We start from the raw sequence: 15,406 nt of genomic DNA, 5'->3' as shown, positions 1-15,406 counted from the left end.
CAAAAGAAGAGTGTGTTAATACTATCATTGGCTCAGGCAATGTGATTGAAGGCTCCGGAAGAGCTGTAATTTTGTTTCCTGGAGGAACAAAATTTATAATAAATAATGCACTATTGTCTACCAAGTCTCGAAGAAACTTGTTGAGTTTTAAAGATATTCGCCGAAATGGATATCATATTGAGACTATGAATGAGGGAAATCATGAGTATTTATGTATTACAACTCATGATTCAAATAAGAAAGTTATATTAGAAAAATTACCCTCACTTTCATCTGGGTTGTATTATACTAAGATTAGTGCAATTAAATCACATGCCACTGTAAACCAGAAGTTTACTAGCCCAAATGAATTCATAACTTGGCACGACCGTTTGGGCCATCCGGGAACAACCATGATGAGAAGAATTATTGAAAACTCTCATGGACATTCACTAAAGGACCAGAAGATTCTTAAAACTAGTGAATTTTGTTGTGCTGCATGTTCTCAAGGGAAGTTAATTTTAAGGCCATCACCAGTAAAGATTGGATTTGAGTCCCCTGAATTCCTAGAAAGGATTCAAGGTGATATATGTGGACCTATTCATCCACCATGTGGATCTTTTAGATATTTTATGGTCCTGATAGACGCATCTTCGAGATGGTCACATGTGTGCTTATTATCTTCTCGCAACCTGGCGTTTGCGAGATTACTAGCTCAAATTATTCGATTAAAAGCACAATTTCCAGAAAACCCAATTAAAGCAATTCGTCTTGATAATGCTGGTGAATTTACTTCCCAAGCTTTTGATGCTTATTGTATGGCTAATGGAATAAGTGTTGAACATCCAGTAGCTTATGTTCACACACAAAATGGGTTAGCAGAATCACTTATTAAGCGTCTCCAATTAATTGCTAGACCCTTGCTTATGAGAACAAATCTCCCAACCTCGGTTTGGGGGCATGCAGTTTTACATGCTGCAGCACTTATTCGTTTGAGGCTAACGAGTTACCATCAGTTCTCTCCTATGCAATTAGCTTTTGGCCAGCAGCCAAATGTTTCCCATTTAAGAATATTTGGGTGTGCGATATATGTTCCCATTGCGCCACATAATCGCACCAAAATGGGACCCCAAAGAAAATTGGGGATATATGTTGGATATGACTCTCCCTCTATAGTGAGGTATCTTGAGATACAAACTGGTGATGTGTTTAAAGCCCGGTTTGCGGATTGTCATTTTGATGAATCAAAATTTCCAACATTAGGGGGAGAGAATAAGTTTCCTGAAAAGGAACTTAATTGGAATGCATCATCATTGATGCATTTAGATCCTCGATCAGGGCAATGTGAACTGGAAGTTCAAAAGATTATACATTTGCAAAGAATAGCAAATGAATTGCCTGATGCATTTTCCGATACAAAGAGGATAACCAAGTCGTATATACCAGCGGAAAATGCCCCAATTCGAATTGATGTCCCAGTAGGACAAGTAGCCACTGAAGCAAATTCACGCCAGAAGCGTGGCAGGGCGGAAAATGCCCCAATTCGAATTGATGTCTCAGTTGGACAAACTGCCACTGAAGCAAATACACGCCAGAAGCGTGGCAGGCCTGTCGGTTCCAAAGATAAAAATCCTCGAAAGAGAAAAGAGGTAAATACGATTCCTGTTGAAAAAGACATAGTAAAGACACCTGCAGTTGTCCAAAATTTTGATATAACGCCAGAAGACGTTCAGGTACCTGAAAATTGTGAAAATGACGAGATCTCGATAAATTATGTCTTTACAGGAGAGAAATTGGACCGAAATAAGACAATTGTCAATGAAATATTTGCATATAACGTGGCATTAGATATCATGCATGAAAGTAAGGATCTTGAGCCAAGATCAGTTGAAGAATGTCGACAAAGAAATGATTGGCCAAAATGGGAAGCAGCCATGAAGGCTGAATTAGACTCACTTGCAAAACGTGAAGTCTTTGGACCTGTAGTCCGTACACCAGAAGATGTAAAACCTGTTGGATACAAATGGGTATTTGTGAGAAAACGAAATGAGAAAAATGAAGTTGTGCGCTACAAAGCCCGACTTGTGGCACAAGGTTTTTCACAAAGGCCCGGTATAGATTATGAAGAAACGTATTCCCCCGTAGTGGATGCGATAACCTTGCGTTATTTGGTCAGCCTATCTGCATATCATAAACTGCATATGCATTTAATGGATGTGGTAACAGCCTATTTATACGGCTCATTAGATCGTGATATCTATATGAAAGTCCCTGAAGGACTAAAGATATCTAAACCATCCAATGAATATTCGCAAGGGTTATACTCAGTCAAATTGCAAAGATCTTTATATGGTCTAAAGCAATCTGGACGAATGTGGTATAATCGTCTTACTGAGTATCTGGCCAAAAACGGTTTCAAGAATGATGATATATGCCCGTGTGTTTTCATAAAGAAAACTGCTTCTGGATTCATTATAATTGCTGTGTACGTTGATGATTTAAATATCATTGGGACTCCTGAAGAGATTCCAACAATTATAAAAATTTTAAAGGAAGAGTTTGAGATGAAAGATCTTGGAAAGACTAAGTTTTGTCTCGGCCTGCAGATCAAGCATATAAAAGACGGGATCTTTATTCATCAAACAACATACACAGAAAAGATCTTGAAAAGATTTTACATGGATAAGTCACATCCATTAAGTACCCCAATGATTGTAAGATCTTTAGATGTGAAAAAGGATCAATTCCGTCCTAAAGAGGAAAATGAAGATATCCTTGGTCCTGAAGTACCATATCTTAGTGCCATTGGAGCGCTAATGTATCTTGCTAATAATACGCGACCTGACATATCATTTGCTGTGAATTTACTAGCAATTTACTAGCAAGATATAGTTCCTCTCCAACCAGAAGACATTGGAGTGGAATCAAACAAATCTTTCGATATCTTCATGGGACGGTTGATATGGGTTTGTTTTATCCCTATGGATCCAAGTCACAATTAGTTGGCTATGCAGATGCTGGATACTTGTCTGATCCACATAAAGGGAGATCTCAAACAGGATACCTGTTCACATATGGTGGTACAGCTATATCTTGGAGGTCCACGAAACAGACGATTGCTGCAACATCCTCTAATCATGCTGAAATACTGGCGATTCATGAAGCTAGTCGCGAGTGTTTTTGGCTGAGGAGTCTGATTCAATATATTCTATCATCATGTGGACTGATTGATCATAAAATAGCTCCAACTGTCCTGTTTGAAGATAATACAGCATGCATTGCTCAACTTAAGGGTGGATACATCAAAGGTGATAGAACAAAGCATATTTCTCCCAAATTCTTCTTCACTCATGACCTTCAAAATCAAGGGACAATTGATGTCCAACAGATCCGTTCAAGTGACAATCTGGCAGATTTATTCACAAAGTCACTCCCAAAATCCTCCTTTGAAAGATTGGTACATGAGATTGGGATGCGCCGATTTCGAGACATTAAATGATGTCGGCAAGAGGGGGAGACTGTACTCTTTTTTCCTTGGTCAGGTTTTTTTCCCATTGGGTTTTTCTTGACAAGGTTTTTAATGAGGCAGTCCCCATCACAAAGGATTTTGTACTCTTTTTCCTTCACTAAAGTTTTTTTCCCATTGGGTTTTCTTTAGTAAGGTTTTAACGAGGCATAATCCTAAATGGTCATCCAAGGGGGAGTGTTGTGATTATAAGAATACTTTATCATACCTTACGTGGATGACCATTTTCCATGATATATAGTTTCTCAAGAATGACTTCATTTAATATGATGTTGAAAAAGTTACCTAATGTACGTGTATAAATAGAGGCTTAAGCCTCTAACAATTACACACAAGCAATAATACAAATACAAAATCTCTCTCTCTTTATTTTTAATACTTTTCCTTATTTTTGTATATATATACACATTACAACATATAATATTATTATATATATATAAATTATTATTGGGCTAATTATTTTAATACTAGAGTCTTCTATTTATACATCTCTATTATATATCTTTTATTTCACAACAGTAACCAAAACAATAATTATACAAACTTATAAATCGATTAGCTTTCACATCATACTTAGTCAAAATATAAAAAATATAAAAAAACTAAATATGATAACAATGAAAAAACAAATAGACAATAGTAGAAGCAACTAATAACATTATATTACACAGTAAATTATAGATATATTTTTATATAAATATGTTAATAAATACAGTAATTGAAATATAAGATGTATAAAACTAACAATAATTAAGAATAAAAAAAAAAGTAAACTAACATTTTCATATTCTCATAGATCCCATTATCTTCTATACCATATGCAACATCATCCAATCCATCAAAGTAGTTCAACCCCAACTTCTCTTGGATTACTTTTAACAAAGATATACCAATAATATCTTTAATATAGTGAGATGCATAAAAATCCATATAGATTGGATTATTTCGCCTATCCACGGGAGCCACAAAAAATATGCCACTTGTGACATACATTAAACCAATCTAGACCATGCTTTTGAACTTTAAAAAGTAAATAACTTGTTTATCTCATTCGAAGGTATCCAAATTTTTTTTCCTCGATTCTTTAATTTAAGCTTGATACAATTGTCACAGATATCAATTAGGACAGTTTCATGTTTCAATTCGACACCATATTTAGTAATTATTATATCTGGAACCAACACATACAAAAAGAGACTTATCACATACATTTAATTTATCACAAATTTTATTAATTCAGTATTATATGATTTACCTGTTGATCACATGGTAATTAAAAAAAAAGTCACAAATTATATATTAATCTAAATATGTACCCGTCCTTTGTATGCGCGGAACATAATTCTTGATTCTTTATCATTTCGCCAATGCTCTCTTGTGCCAAAGAAACGTCTAAATCAACTCAATTCAGTATCTTTACAACATATATAACAAGAAATCGTTAATAGAAAACAAAAACAATATAATCTCAACCTTTTGCGATCATTTTTATATGCAACAAGACTCATTGTAGGAAAATAGTGCGTAAAAAACCTGTTTCAGCTATCTGCAAACAAATACACAAAAAAAGAATAAGAGTAAAAAATAATTATGCATGGTAACAGAAAGAGTAACCAAGTATAAATCTTAAGATATTGCACAATCTTTAGTTACAAAGGATTTGACTAATGAGCTGTCTAATAGTTCCAAATTAGTATCTTTTGTTCCAAGATAGAACATGATGTCAAAAAATATGATACATGTTGTGGACATTGGTCTTATATTTCTGTAAACAGCAAATATGATACATTTGGATTGCCTAATTAAGAATTTGGAAGAAAAGTAGTTAAAAAAATGTACCTATTAAGAGCAAAACACCATCTTAAGTTGTCTTCAATATCTTCTTCATACCAACAGCTCTTCCTATAACCAATCAGAGAATGGCTCTGCCCATTCGAGAGAGATACCTAACCCATCTCTTCCAAAGCTTTGACAAATTAAAGAGAGCAAGAGAGGAGAAGTGGAGTCGAGAGTGGAGAACGGGAGGAGAATATATAGACCTCATGTTACCAGCCCATGTGACTATCTATTTAAAAAAACATAAAATTCATTTTAAGCTATACATCTTATTCAATATTATAAATCAATTCTTAGAATTAGTTAAAGTCCACCAAAACTCAAGTGAATTGCATATATCTTACTCAAACCACACCAGCCCATCAAATATAAAGTCTAAAAAAATTCATAGAAATATAAACTCTTTTTTTCAATTAATAGATACTAAAAAACAAATATTATTATTCTGCAGTAGGCACAAAATCTTTAGAGTAATAAGCTAAGTTTCAAGAAACCAATTTGCAAATAAAGCAGAAAGTTCTCTAGAAAATTCACTTAAACGAAATTTATCAAGATTGACCCAGATAAAAATAAAATAAAAGCTACAAACTTTTATCAATCATGCAGAAGAGTTCAGTTGAAACTTCAAGAGAGCTGAAAAACAAAATAAAACCTACACCCAAGAAAAGATAAATTTGAGACCAACCCACACTAATTCAAAATCAACTAATCACTTTTTTTCACATCGATAATTTTCTTTCAACCTGAACCTAGATTAGAAAATCATTAAGGAGAAGCTGGTTTAACAGAAGGCTAACCTTCCAAATGATCTGAACATAAAATAGCAATGCTTCCTTTACGATCCGAAACGACAGCCGACAGCCGTTTCAGCATCCATAAGAATGCAATCAACAACTAACCTCAGCAATGGGTCAGAGTAAAGTTGCTCCAATCTTTTCGTATCCTAAATTAGAATTTATAAGTGAAACAGTTCACCAAAAAAGTCAAACAGTTCTGGTCACGAAGGGGAAAAAGATCATCTAAAATGTGGAGGTATGGTAAAGTGGAAAAGTAGAGTTTTAATCACCTTTGAATTTGTAACTTTTATTATTTGTGAGCCCTACTATCTTAATACAAGGGTGATTAAAGTCTTACTTTATCACTTTACCAACCTCCTCAAAACATATCAAGATAAGCAGATTTTTATCCTACTATACCAAACATAGGATAACTTTTATTACTAAAGAAAACGTGGAGAGAGAGAGAGAGATGATGTTCATAGAACAAGAAATTTGATTAGAAGGAAAAGAATACAAAAATAATGTGTAAGCATCCATAACTAAAGCAGAAAACCTAAAACAATATTAATGCAGAAAATGCTCTTTAATATCCCACGAAGATCCAATGAAAAGTAAACCTCAAAGATTGAGTTCTTATTTCCATTTATCTTTTATTTTTCCTTTTTTTTCAAGAAAAAAGAAGGCAAGAGTTGTTGGGGAAAGAGAGAGGGGGGGGGGGGTTCCACAATAGAGACCGCAGTACCACTCACCTCGTGGTAGGAATAGAAAATGACACCATCACGACAATCACCAACAGCGATTCTAGTGAAATGTACAGTCAATGATGTTACCAAGAAACGTGTCCTTCCCTGCACAAACTTTCTCACTCTTTGGGGATTGTCATTTGGGAAATCACAAACATAAAACTGCATTCAAGAAAATATCTTAATGAGTAGATTATATAAGAACATAAATACAACTGAATGAAAAGAAAATCTTGAGAAAGGATGGGGTGGCAGTGTGCAAGTGACAGAATAAATGGACAAAAGGGGCAAGATTCATGAATTACAGTATTGCCAGCTGATGCCAGGAAGTAACGATCAAGATAAGGACAGATTGCAAGTACCATTCCCTGCCATGTATTGCCATAAGCAAACCGGAACTGCCATACTTCATTTTCATCTAGTTTGATCCCATCGGAACTATTATCATCGGGGCTGCTGCCTTATAACTGTTTAGGAGCATATGTAACAATTGAAATGGTGAAGTTCGTAGAGATGATGATCTTGCTTTTGAACATAATGTCATTGAACCACTATCTGAATTTTGCACATGATCAAGGCAAAGAACAAGAAGGCGACCCCTAGCACTGCCATACAATAAAAATACAGTAACCAATCTGACATGTATAAATTTCCAAACATTACAATTATTTGACAATGGTATGAACATACTATCTTGATTCCACTAAGGTCGGATTCTATACACTGAAAATGCTGTCTAGCATATACATAGTAGAACAAATATATTGCTAGAGAAAATTCAGATCATTTGAATATCTTCATTGCAGAAAAAGTTAGTTAAAAGGTAATGACTATGCAATAATATTCAAATAGGTGACAGAATTGAGTTGTGATGGCTGTATTCCAAAATAATCATAGCTAACCATAGACAAGGATGCAAAAGAGAAGACCCCATTAGACAAAGAATCAGCTCAAAATTATGATTGTTGGTGCATGAGTAAATCGGTTGACTTGTGATGTTTAACATCACAGAGTCCAAACAGCTTCCTACATGCTTTTTCAGATCCAAAACCAGCAACATTCTCAATTGATCTCTTATACATCTTCATCTACCAACAGATTACAGTATAAAAATTAGTAAATGAACATTTATTTGAAACAAAATCAAACAAATCATAGAAAACACGATGATGATACAATACTGTTCTGAGGGGTCGTTTGGGACAAAAAACGTCGATGGAAGTCGACTCAGTTTCAAAGCTAGATCTTCTTTCGATGTGCCATTCGTTCGTTCCCATCCTCTAGCAGTACTTGAACTATTCTGCAATCCAAATTGGGAGTGATCTATTTATCATGTATCAAATCATAAGAAGAACTTAGAAAATGTACTAACATAGCTTTAATTAATGTTAATGATGAATTCCTACAAACTAATAAGCATAAAATTGATTCTCAAAACACATAATTAACTAACAATCAGAAGAAAAAAAAGCATCAATCCAAAAGGTAACAAACCAACAAATCAAGCCATCCAAATTCAAACACAATGCCCTTTGGATTTTGGAATAGTTCCAACACAAATCTCAGTTGATCACATACCAGTGTAAATGAAAACACCCCTTTAAGTACCAAATTTATCAAGATTGAGCTAGATAAAAATAAAATAAAAGCTACAAACTTTTATCAATCATGGAGAAGAATTCAGCTGGAACTCCAAGAACGCTGAAAAACAAAGTAAAAGCTACACACAAAAAAAGATAAATTTGAGACCAACCCACACTAATTCAATATCAACTAATCACTTTTTTTCTCATCGATAACTTTCTTTTCAACCCCATTCTCAATTGATCTCTTATACATCTTCATCTACCAACAGATTACAGTATAAAAATTAGTAAATTAGCATTTATTTGAAACAAAATCAAGCAAATCATAGAAAACACGATGATGATACCAATACTGTTCTGAGGGGTCGTTCGGGACAGAAAACGTCGATGGAAGACGGACACCTAGATGCACAATGTACCCATATAGAGAAAACTGGGATAATCCAAGAAAGGATCCAGAAACACGAACTGGATGGGGATAAAGAAAACTGGGTTGAAGATCCAGGATTTCAGAGTGACACCAACACCGTGCAGAGAGAAACCGAGAAAAAGGACAGAAAGACAGGTCACACGGTGGAGATGGAAGAATCGGGATCACAACACCCACAGAGAAGATCGAGGCAGGAAGGCGAGAGTGGCAACAGCTAGCAAAAGGAGAAACCATAATCAAATTAACAGGAAATTCCAACGAATGAAGTGAAAACCCCAAAAATTTATAAAATGCACAAACCACATGCAACAAACAATTTAACAGCTAGCAAAAAGGAGAAACCATAATCAAATTAACATCAAAAAGAAAATGAAGAAGATGAAATGAAGATGATGAACCCAAATCACATATTAACAGCAACTTACAAAGAATGAAGTGAAGTGTAACACCCTAACTTTTAGGGCGTCATGATTGTACAAAAGTAAGGAATTACTAACCTGTTTTCCCTATTTAATATTTAATATTGAGCCTTTACTTCGATATCGTGTTTTAGTTTTATAAAAAATGCCGGAAAAGTTTGCTTCTATCAATCAAAAACATATATCAAAGATCACCAAATAATAATAATCACAAAATTATTAATAAAAATAAATATTATACAAAATAATTCAAATGAAACTCAGATACAATTACTATCCCTTTGTATAAACTAAAATCTTAAATAACTAAGGCGAGGAAATTTTATGAAAGCAACTCAACACATAAACTTAACTAAAAAAAATTAATAATCGCCCACAGCTTCAAATGGAGTCTTCGGACTTGTGGCACTGAAAGGGTAGAAGATTTTAGGGTGAGAACAAACCACACGTTCTCAGTAGGGAATAGGAATGCCGTAAAAGTAATGAAATAAAATACAAATAATTAACTTTACTCAATAAAGACTATTTTAACAAATCCCTGAAAATACTTTTAGATAATTAATTACTTTTCTTTAAATTTCTAAACTCAAAACAGATTTTAATCACAAAATTAGTCATATTAACCATCTCTCAGCCACAATCATTTCTCAACCACAACATTACACCTCAATGCATCTCTGAACCAACAGCACAAGTAAGAGATCCAAACCAATACACAAACAAGTCAAACAGCACTATCACAGAGAAGTAATACAACCAAACACAGCCAAATGCAAATGTGCGAACAAAGATGATGCATGTCTAGTCCTATCGCAGGTAATGAGCTCATTATTCAGTTTCGACCCGCACCCGACGCAATCCGACTCGCAAGTCAGATAAGACATTCCGGCGGCATAACCTCTACAAGTTTCTACTTCTTGCAGGCGCTGATTCTCCAGCTGAAGTATGCCGAACATGACCTCTGCAAGTACTTGCAGGCGCTGATTCTCCAGCTGAAGCATGTGCCACTTTCTCCTGGAAGCCATTCCATACACACGGGAATCCCCGCACAACCATTCATAGATAAAGCTCACGGCTTAACATTTTCACATCAGCACCCTAACTAGTTACTTTCCGTCACCCTCTCGTGACCTTTTATTCATTTTATAATCATACGTGTGTCGTGTTCTCTTTCCTCTTTTCTTCTTTCTCTTAACCAACCCAACTCAAATCATAACTTGAAACAAAATCTATTCTCAAAAACTAAATGTAAAACTTTATACTTTCTTAATAAATCAAACTGAAAACAAGACTTTCTGTAAAAAAATCGAAATCAAATAATTTTCAGTAATTAAAACGTTTTCTTTGAAGCTAAGTCACTTTTTATTTTAATAAAATTCAGACCTTTCAAATCTTGTATTATTGGGTCAAACCAATCATTATTAATAAACCAAATCAATAATTCCTCAAAATAAGCTTATAAATCAAATTTTTAAAATGAAATCACTTTTCATGCATTTTTACAAAAAATTGGACAGCATCTCCTCTTAAAATTGAACTTCACCACCCAACCACCCATGTGGGCTCCCTCAGATTCATAACTTCCCAAACCAAACTCAAATCCAACTCCATTCAGCGGTTATCAATGCGACAATTTCTTCAATAATTAACTCATCATATTTCAATTTAACAAGTAACACTAATTTAATCACATTTCCCAGCCACAACTCAACCAATTCATCACAATCACACAAAATCAGGATTTCAACAACTCCATCAAAATCAGAAAACTAATATCAATCACAACCTCAAACCAAAACTAATCTTATCAATTAATCACTCATAACAACAAAACCAGTCACATTCTCAGCCATGACCTAAACTCAATAAACTAATTATAACACCAAAACTTCATCTCAATACCAAACAAATCACAATTTTTACAATCTCAAACCAAGCTTATTCCTATCAATTAGTCACCTAAAACATTTTTAAATTATTCGCAATTACTCGTTAAACTTCATTGGCATTCATAGATTAAAACAATTAATTTTAAAATAAATCCCCTACCTCGATTAACTGAACTTAGGGATTAAATGCGACAATTTCACTTAATCTGAGCTCACAGCAGCAACGGCATCTCCCATACCATCCGGAACGGCAGCAATGGCATCAACCCCGACTATGCTCGCAGCAGCGACAATTTCCAACAGAACTCAGCGATACTAAAACAGATATGCTTACTAATGAAATTAAAATAAGAATGCAGACATGAATAAAATGTAGCAGAATTAAGGGTAGAACATTACAGATTTATGAATTATGGAATTGGAATCAGACTGAAAGTGGCGCTGTTGGTGGCAGCTCACCCCAAAACAGAAACTGCAGCGGCAAGCCATAATGGTACAGGGGTGAAATTGGAGGATTTTGATGGTGTTGGCGGTCGGCTCCAGGGGTGGTTTCCAGCAACGGCGGTGGTCCGGGCAGAATCAACGACGGAGGATCTAACCGGAAATGGAACCCTTGGCGGCGGCAGGACCTGATGGAACCAAACCCTATCAGTGGCGGTTCGGTGATGTGATGGTATGGCGGCAAGCTTCCCTTCCGTTCTCTGGTTCGCGTTTCTCTCATCAACGCGGGATTGATGGCGGTAGCAACCTTCCTCTGGCGGCGGCTCGGGACGGCAGTGGCGATCATGAAGCACGACGGCGATACGACGGCGTCACGGCTCCTCGACGGCGGTGGTGGTCTTCACAGAGCAACAGTGCGTCCCTTCTCTGGCTCATTCACGCTCCTCTGGCTCTCCTCTGTGAACTCGCTCTCTCCTCTAACGCCCTTGACGTCGACGGCGACGGCGGTGAGGCCCCAGCCGGCGTCGCCCCTCCTCTCTTCTCTCTTCCCGGGCTCTGCTGCTCTCTCGGGTCTCTCTCTTTGTATATGTATCTGTGCATCAGTGCATGTACTTGTTTATTTGTTGTTTGTGCTGTGTGTTGGGACTTGGGTGTATATGGGATGAGGGATTGGCGGTGAGGAAGGCTAAGCGTGGCGTATTGCAGAATGAACAGGTGGTAGAGGGAGGGGTTACGTGTGTGTACTTTAGAAATTAGGATTAGGATTAGTGAATTAGAAATTAGGATTGAGAATTTAGGGTTTGAAGAGAGTTTTAATTTAAAATTAAATTTGATCAATATAATTAATTTTAAAAATATTATTTTATTTTATTTTATTTTTAAATTATAAATTATTTTTAATTAAATATTTTTAATCTAAAATTATAGATAAATAAATAAATATTTTTTTTAGTTCATAATATTAATCAAAATTTTTAATTATTTAATTTAAATTATATATAAAATTCTCTTTTATCTTTAATTACTAAAACTTTGAATTTTAATTAAGCAAAAATCATTAATTTTAGTAAATCAAGAGTATCTAATTATAATTGAAATTTATATAAAATCGAATTAATTTAAATTTTAAAGTCTCGTAATATTTCTAAAGATAAAATCATACATATAAACATAACTAATTTATTATTTATTTTCTAAAATCTAGGATCTTACATGAAGAACATGAATCCAAAAATTCACCAAAACAGATACACAATTTGCAAAATAGTAGATCCATAAATCCTAGACATTAAAATCTACAATAACCATGTAAGATAGGATACACAATGAAGGAAAAGAAACAGGATGAAGAGGAAAACATGTTTGGAACTAAAAGGCCCAGAAAAATGTAGTTGATTGATTTATTGGAGAGCTTCAATTTGAGATTCTATGGCAAAATTTCTAACCTTCGATGAACGGTGGAGAAGCAGAATCCCAAAAAACAGTCTGTAAACAACGTAGGACAGAGGAAAGAAAATTAAGAGGAGACCAGGGATCTAGGGTTAGAATTGATCATTACATGTTCAACCAAATCCGTGAAGAAAGGGAGCTTGCGTCAATGAATAGCGAGAAGAGACAGCTGAGCGGCGAAAACAGAGGGAAGCACATGCGCGTTGAGGTGAGGTTGCCACGCTGGAGGAGAGCGTCCACCTGGGATTGGAGCCAGCCTGGAACGCGGGGAGCTCTCCACATCGGAGATGAAACCACGGCTATCTATTGTTTGATAGATGTAATTGCATAGTGTTAATTTTTTTTAATGGTATAGACCAACAACTCTAATTTTATTTCATGGTCAAATTAAAAAGAAAGTCGTGATTTTAAAGGTAGTAAAAAAAAACAACGAAATTGATCAAAAAATAGTTAACTTATATTATTCTATTAATTTATTCAATATATTAAATTATTTTTATTTATATTAAGATTAATTTTAAATATTTTAAAATAAAAAGTATAATTAATTATAATTTGCATCTTAAGCTATGTTGAGTATATGATATTCTATTGTGTTTATTAAAGTAAAAATGAGATAATAAATATAATTTTATCTCTTAATTCAGTATATTTGTTTATATTTTATTCTTTTTTTATGATTAATTTTGTACAGTGTTGGTATATTGAATAAAAATATCTATTATAATAACCAAAAATAAAATTAAATTTTAATCAATAATTTTATACTCTTTACTTTTTTTTACTTTTATTTTAGATTTTAATTTATTACTCAAAGGTAGTAAAATTTCATTGATACCAAAATAAAGTTACAAAAGGATCCATAGGGTATAATAAGTAAAATAATGTGATACCTACATTGCAACATCCAAATGAAACAACCTAGGATCAAAAATGCTTATCTTTCTCTTCCTCGCCGTTTATTATATTATCTATTCTATTATATAAAATCAAATTTTTACATTTAATGATAGAGTCGACGCTTTTGAGAGTGTTTCTTAATTTTTTTTAACTCGTTAAATACAATTCATTATGATAAATTAATTATATCAACTAATTGATTTGATTAAATATTTAAGTATCACACAATTTAAAATTATGTATATCAATCAATTGATTTAATTTTTATGATATATAAATTTAAAGAATAAATTAAAATAAGATAATTTATTACTTATTTAAATTGAATAAAATAAATACAAATTAATTTAGTTAGAAATTTACTATTTTCTAATCTTCTATACATAAAAATGTCAGAACAAAATTGTAAAAATAAGCTTTTCATCACTTTTGCTATTTTAATTTTGTTTTCTTTGCTTTTTTTTTACGTGTAATTTTATTTTACATTAACTTTGTTTATTTAATAACAAAATATATTCATATTAATTCTATCAAATAATAATATATTTTTTTCCTATATTAATCGAAGAATTTCAATAGTTATCAACTATATCTAATAGAATGACTAAGAAGTGAGAACTACGAGAAGTTAAACCCATGTTCGAAATGCTGAAACAAAGCAAAGAAAATACTGAATATATGATTAGAGAAAAATATATAATAATGAGAAATATATTAAAACTGGATTTTTCTCCAACTAATGAAAGTGATGTGTCAATTTCTCAAGAATTCATTTTTTTCCAAAATAAAAATATTATTCTCTTTTAAATTTATTTTAGAAAAATATATTTATTATAATTATATTACAATTAGCATTTAATAAATAATGCATGATTATACTAATTTAGAAAAATATCTTATTATAATTATATAAAATTAATATTTCATACATTATCAACTAATAAAAGTAAGGTATCAATTTCTCATGAATTCATTTTTTCTCCAAAATGAAAGCACTATTTTCTCTTCTAAATTTATTTTAGATAAAATATCTTTATTATAATTATATTATAATATTACAATTATATTACAATTAGCATTTAATAAATAATTCATAATTATACTAATTTAGAAAAATATCTTTATTATAATTATATAAAATCAATATTTAATATATTATTAAACTAATTATCAATCAGAAATATTTTTAATCATTTTAATTATATTGATACAATTCTAATTTTTATTCATTACGCAATAATATTATTAGTGGTAAGTTGTTACGTTAATGGTGACCCATTTATAATAATAATAATAATAATAATAATAATAATAATAATAATAATAATAATAATAATAATAATAATAATAGTAGATATCAATAATTAAATACTAAAATAATTGTCAAACATTGTCTACCTAGCTTCAATTAGATATCAATAATTAAATA

The 15,406-nt window shown here is 32.9% G+C and overlaps 1 protein-coding gene across 22 annotated transcripts; it reads right to left on the bottom strand.

Annotated features, from left to right (window-relative positions):
- Positions 1–4,827: 4,827 nt before the first annotated feature.
- Positions 4,828–12,415, bottom strand: LOC140181175 (uncharacterized). 22 transcript variants are annotated; one of them, XM_072224273.1, is made up of 11 exons: positions 11,587–12,347; positions 11,348–11,502; positions 8,797–9,093; positions 8,045–8,163; positions 7,766–7,951; positions 7,169–7,468; positions 6,870–7,025; positions 6,139–6,284; positions 5,345–5,570; positions 4,979–5,051; positions 4,828–4,897 (listed from the first exon to the last, which is right to left on the bottom strand). In XM_072224273.1, the coding sequence occupies exons 6-8, from the start codon at positions 7,226–7,228 to the stop codon at positions 6,177–6,179; spliced, it is 324 nt and encodes a 107-aa protein (XP_072080374.1). In that variant the 5' UTR covers positions 7,229–7,468; positions 7,766–7,951; positions 8,045–8,163; positions 8,797–9,093; positions 11,348–11,502; positions 11,587–12,347; the 3' UTR covers positions 4,828–4,897; positions 4,979–5,051; positions 5,345–5,570; positions 6,139–6,176. The 22 variants fall into 22 exon arrangements, with proteins under 22 accessions (XP_072080374.1, XP_072080378.1, XP_072080375.1 ...); XM_072224277.1 differs by lacking the exon at positions 8,797–9,093 and having other exon boundaries at positions 11,587–12,402; XM_072224274.1 differs by having other exon boundaries at positions 4,828–5,051; positions 8,040–8,163; positions 11,348–11,459; positions 11,587–12,394.
- Positions 12,416–15,406: the final 2,991 nt, after the last annotated feature.

Source organism: Arachis hypogaea, chromosome 18 (genome assembly GCF_003086295.3).
Source record: "Arachis hypogaea cultivar Tifrunner chromosome 18, arahy.Tifrunner.gnm2.J5K5, whole genome shotgun sequence".
Classification (NCBI taxonomy): Eukaryota; Viridiplantae; Streptophyta; class Magnoliopsida; order Fabales; family Fabaceae; genus Arachis; species Arachis hypogaea.
This window is presented reverse-complemented; position numbering and strand designations above follow the sequence as displayed.

Bases quoted from the DNA above. Each gene is read 5' to 3' on its own strand.
- LOC140181175 (XM_072224260.1), bottom strand. From the start codon at position 7,228: ATGGTACTTGCAATCTGTCCTTATCTTGATCGTTACTTCCTGGCATCA. The intron at 7,026-7,168 runs GTAATTCATGAA...TCTTGAATGCAG, and splicing joins TGGCATCAGCTGGCAATACT to TTTTATGTTTGTGATTTCCC. The intron at 6,285-6,869 runs GTGAGTGGTACT...ATTCTAATTTAG, and splicing joins TTTTCTATTCCTACCACGAG to GATACGAAAAGATTGGAGCA.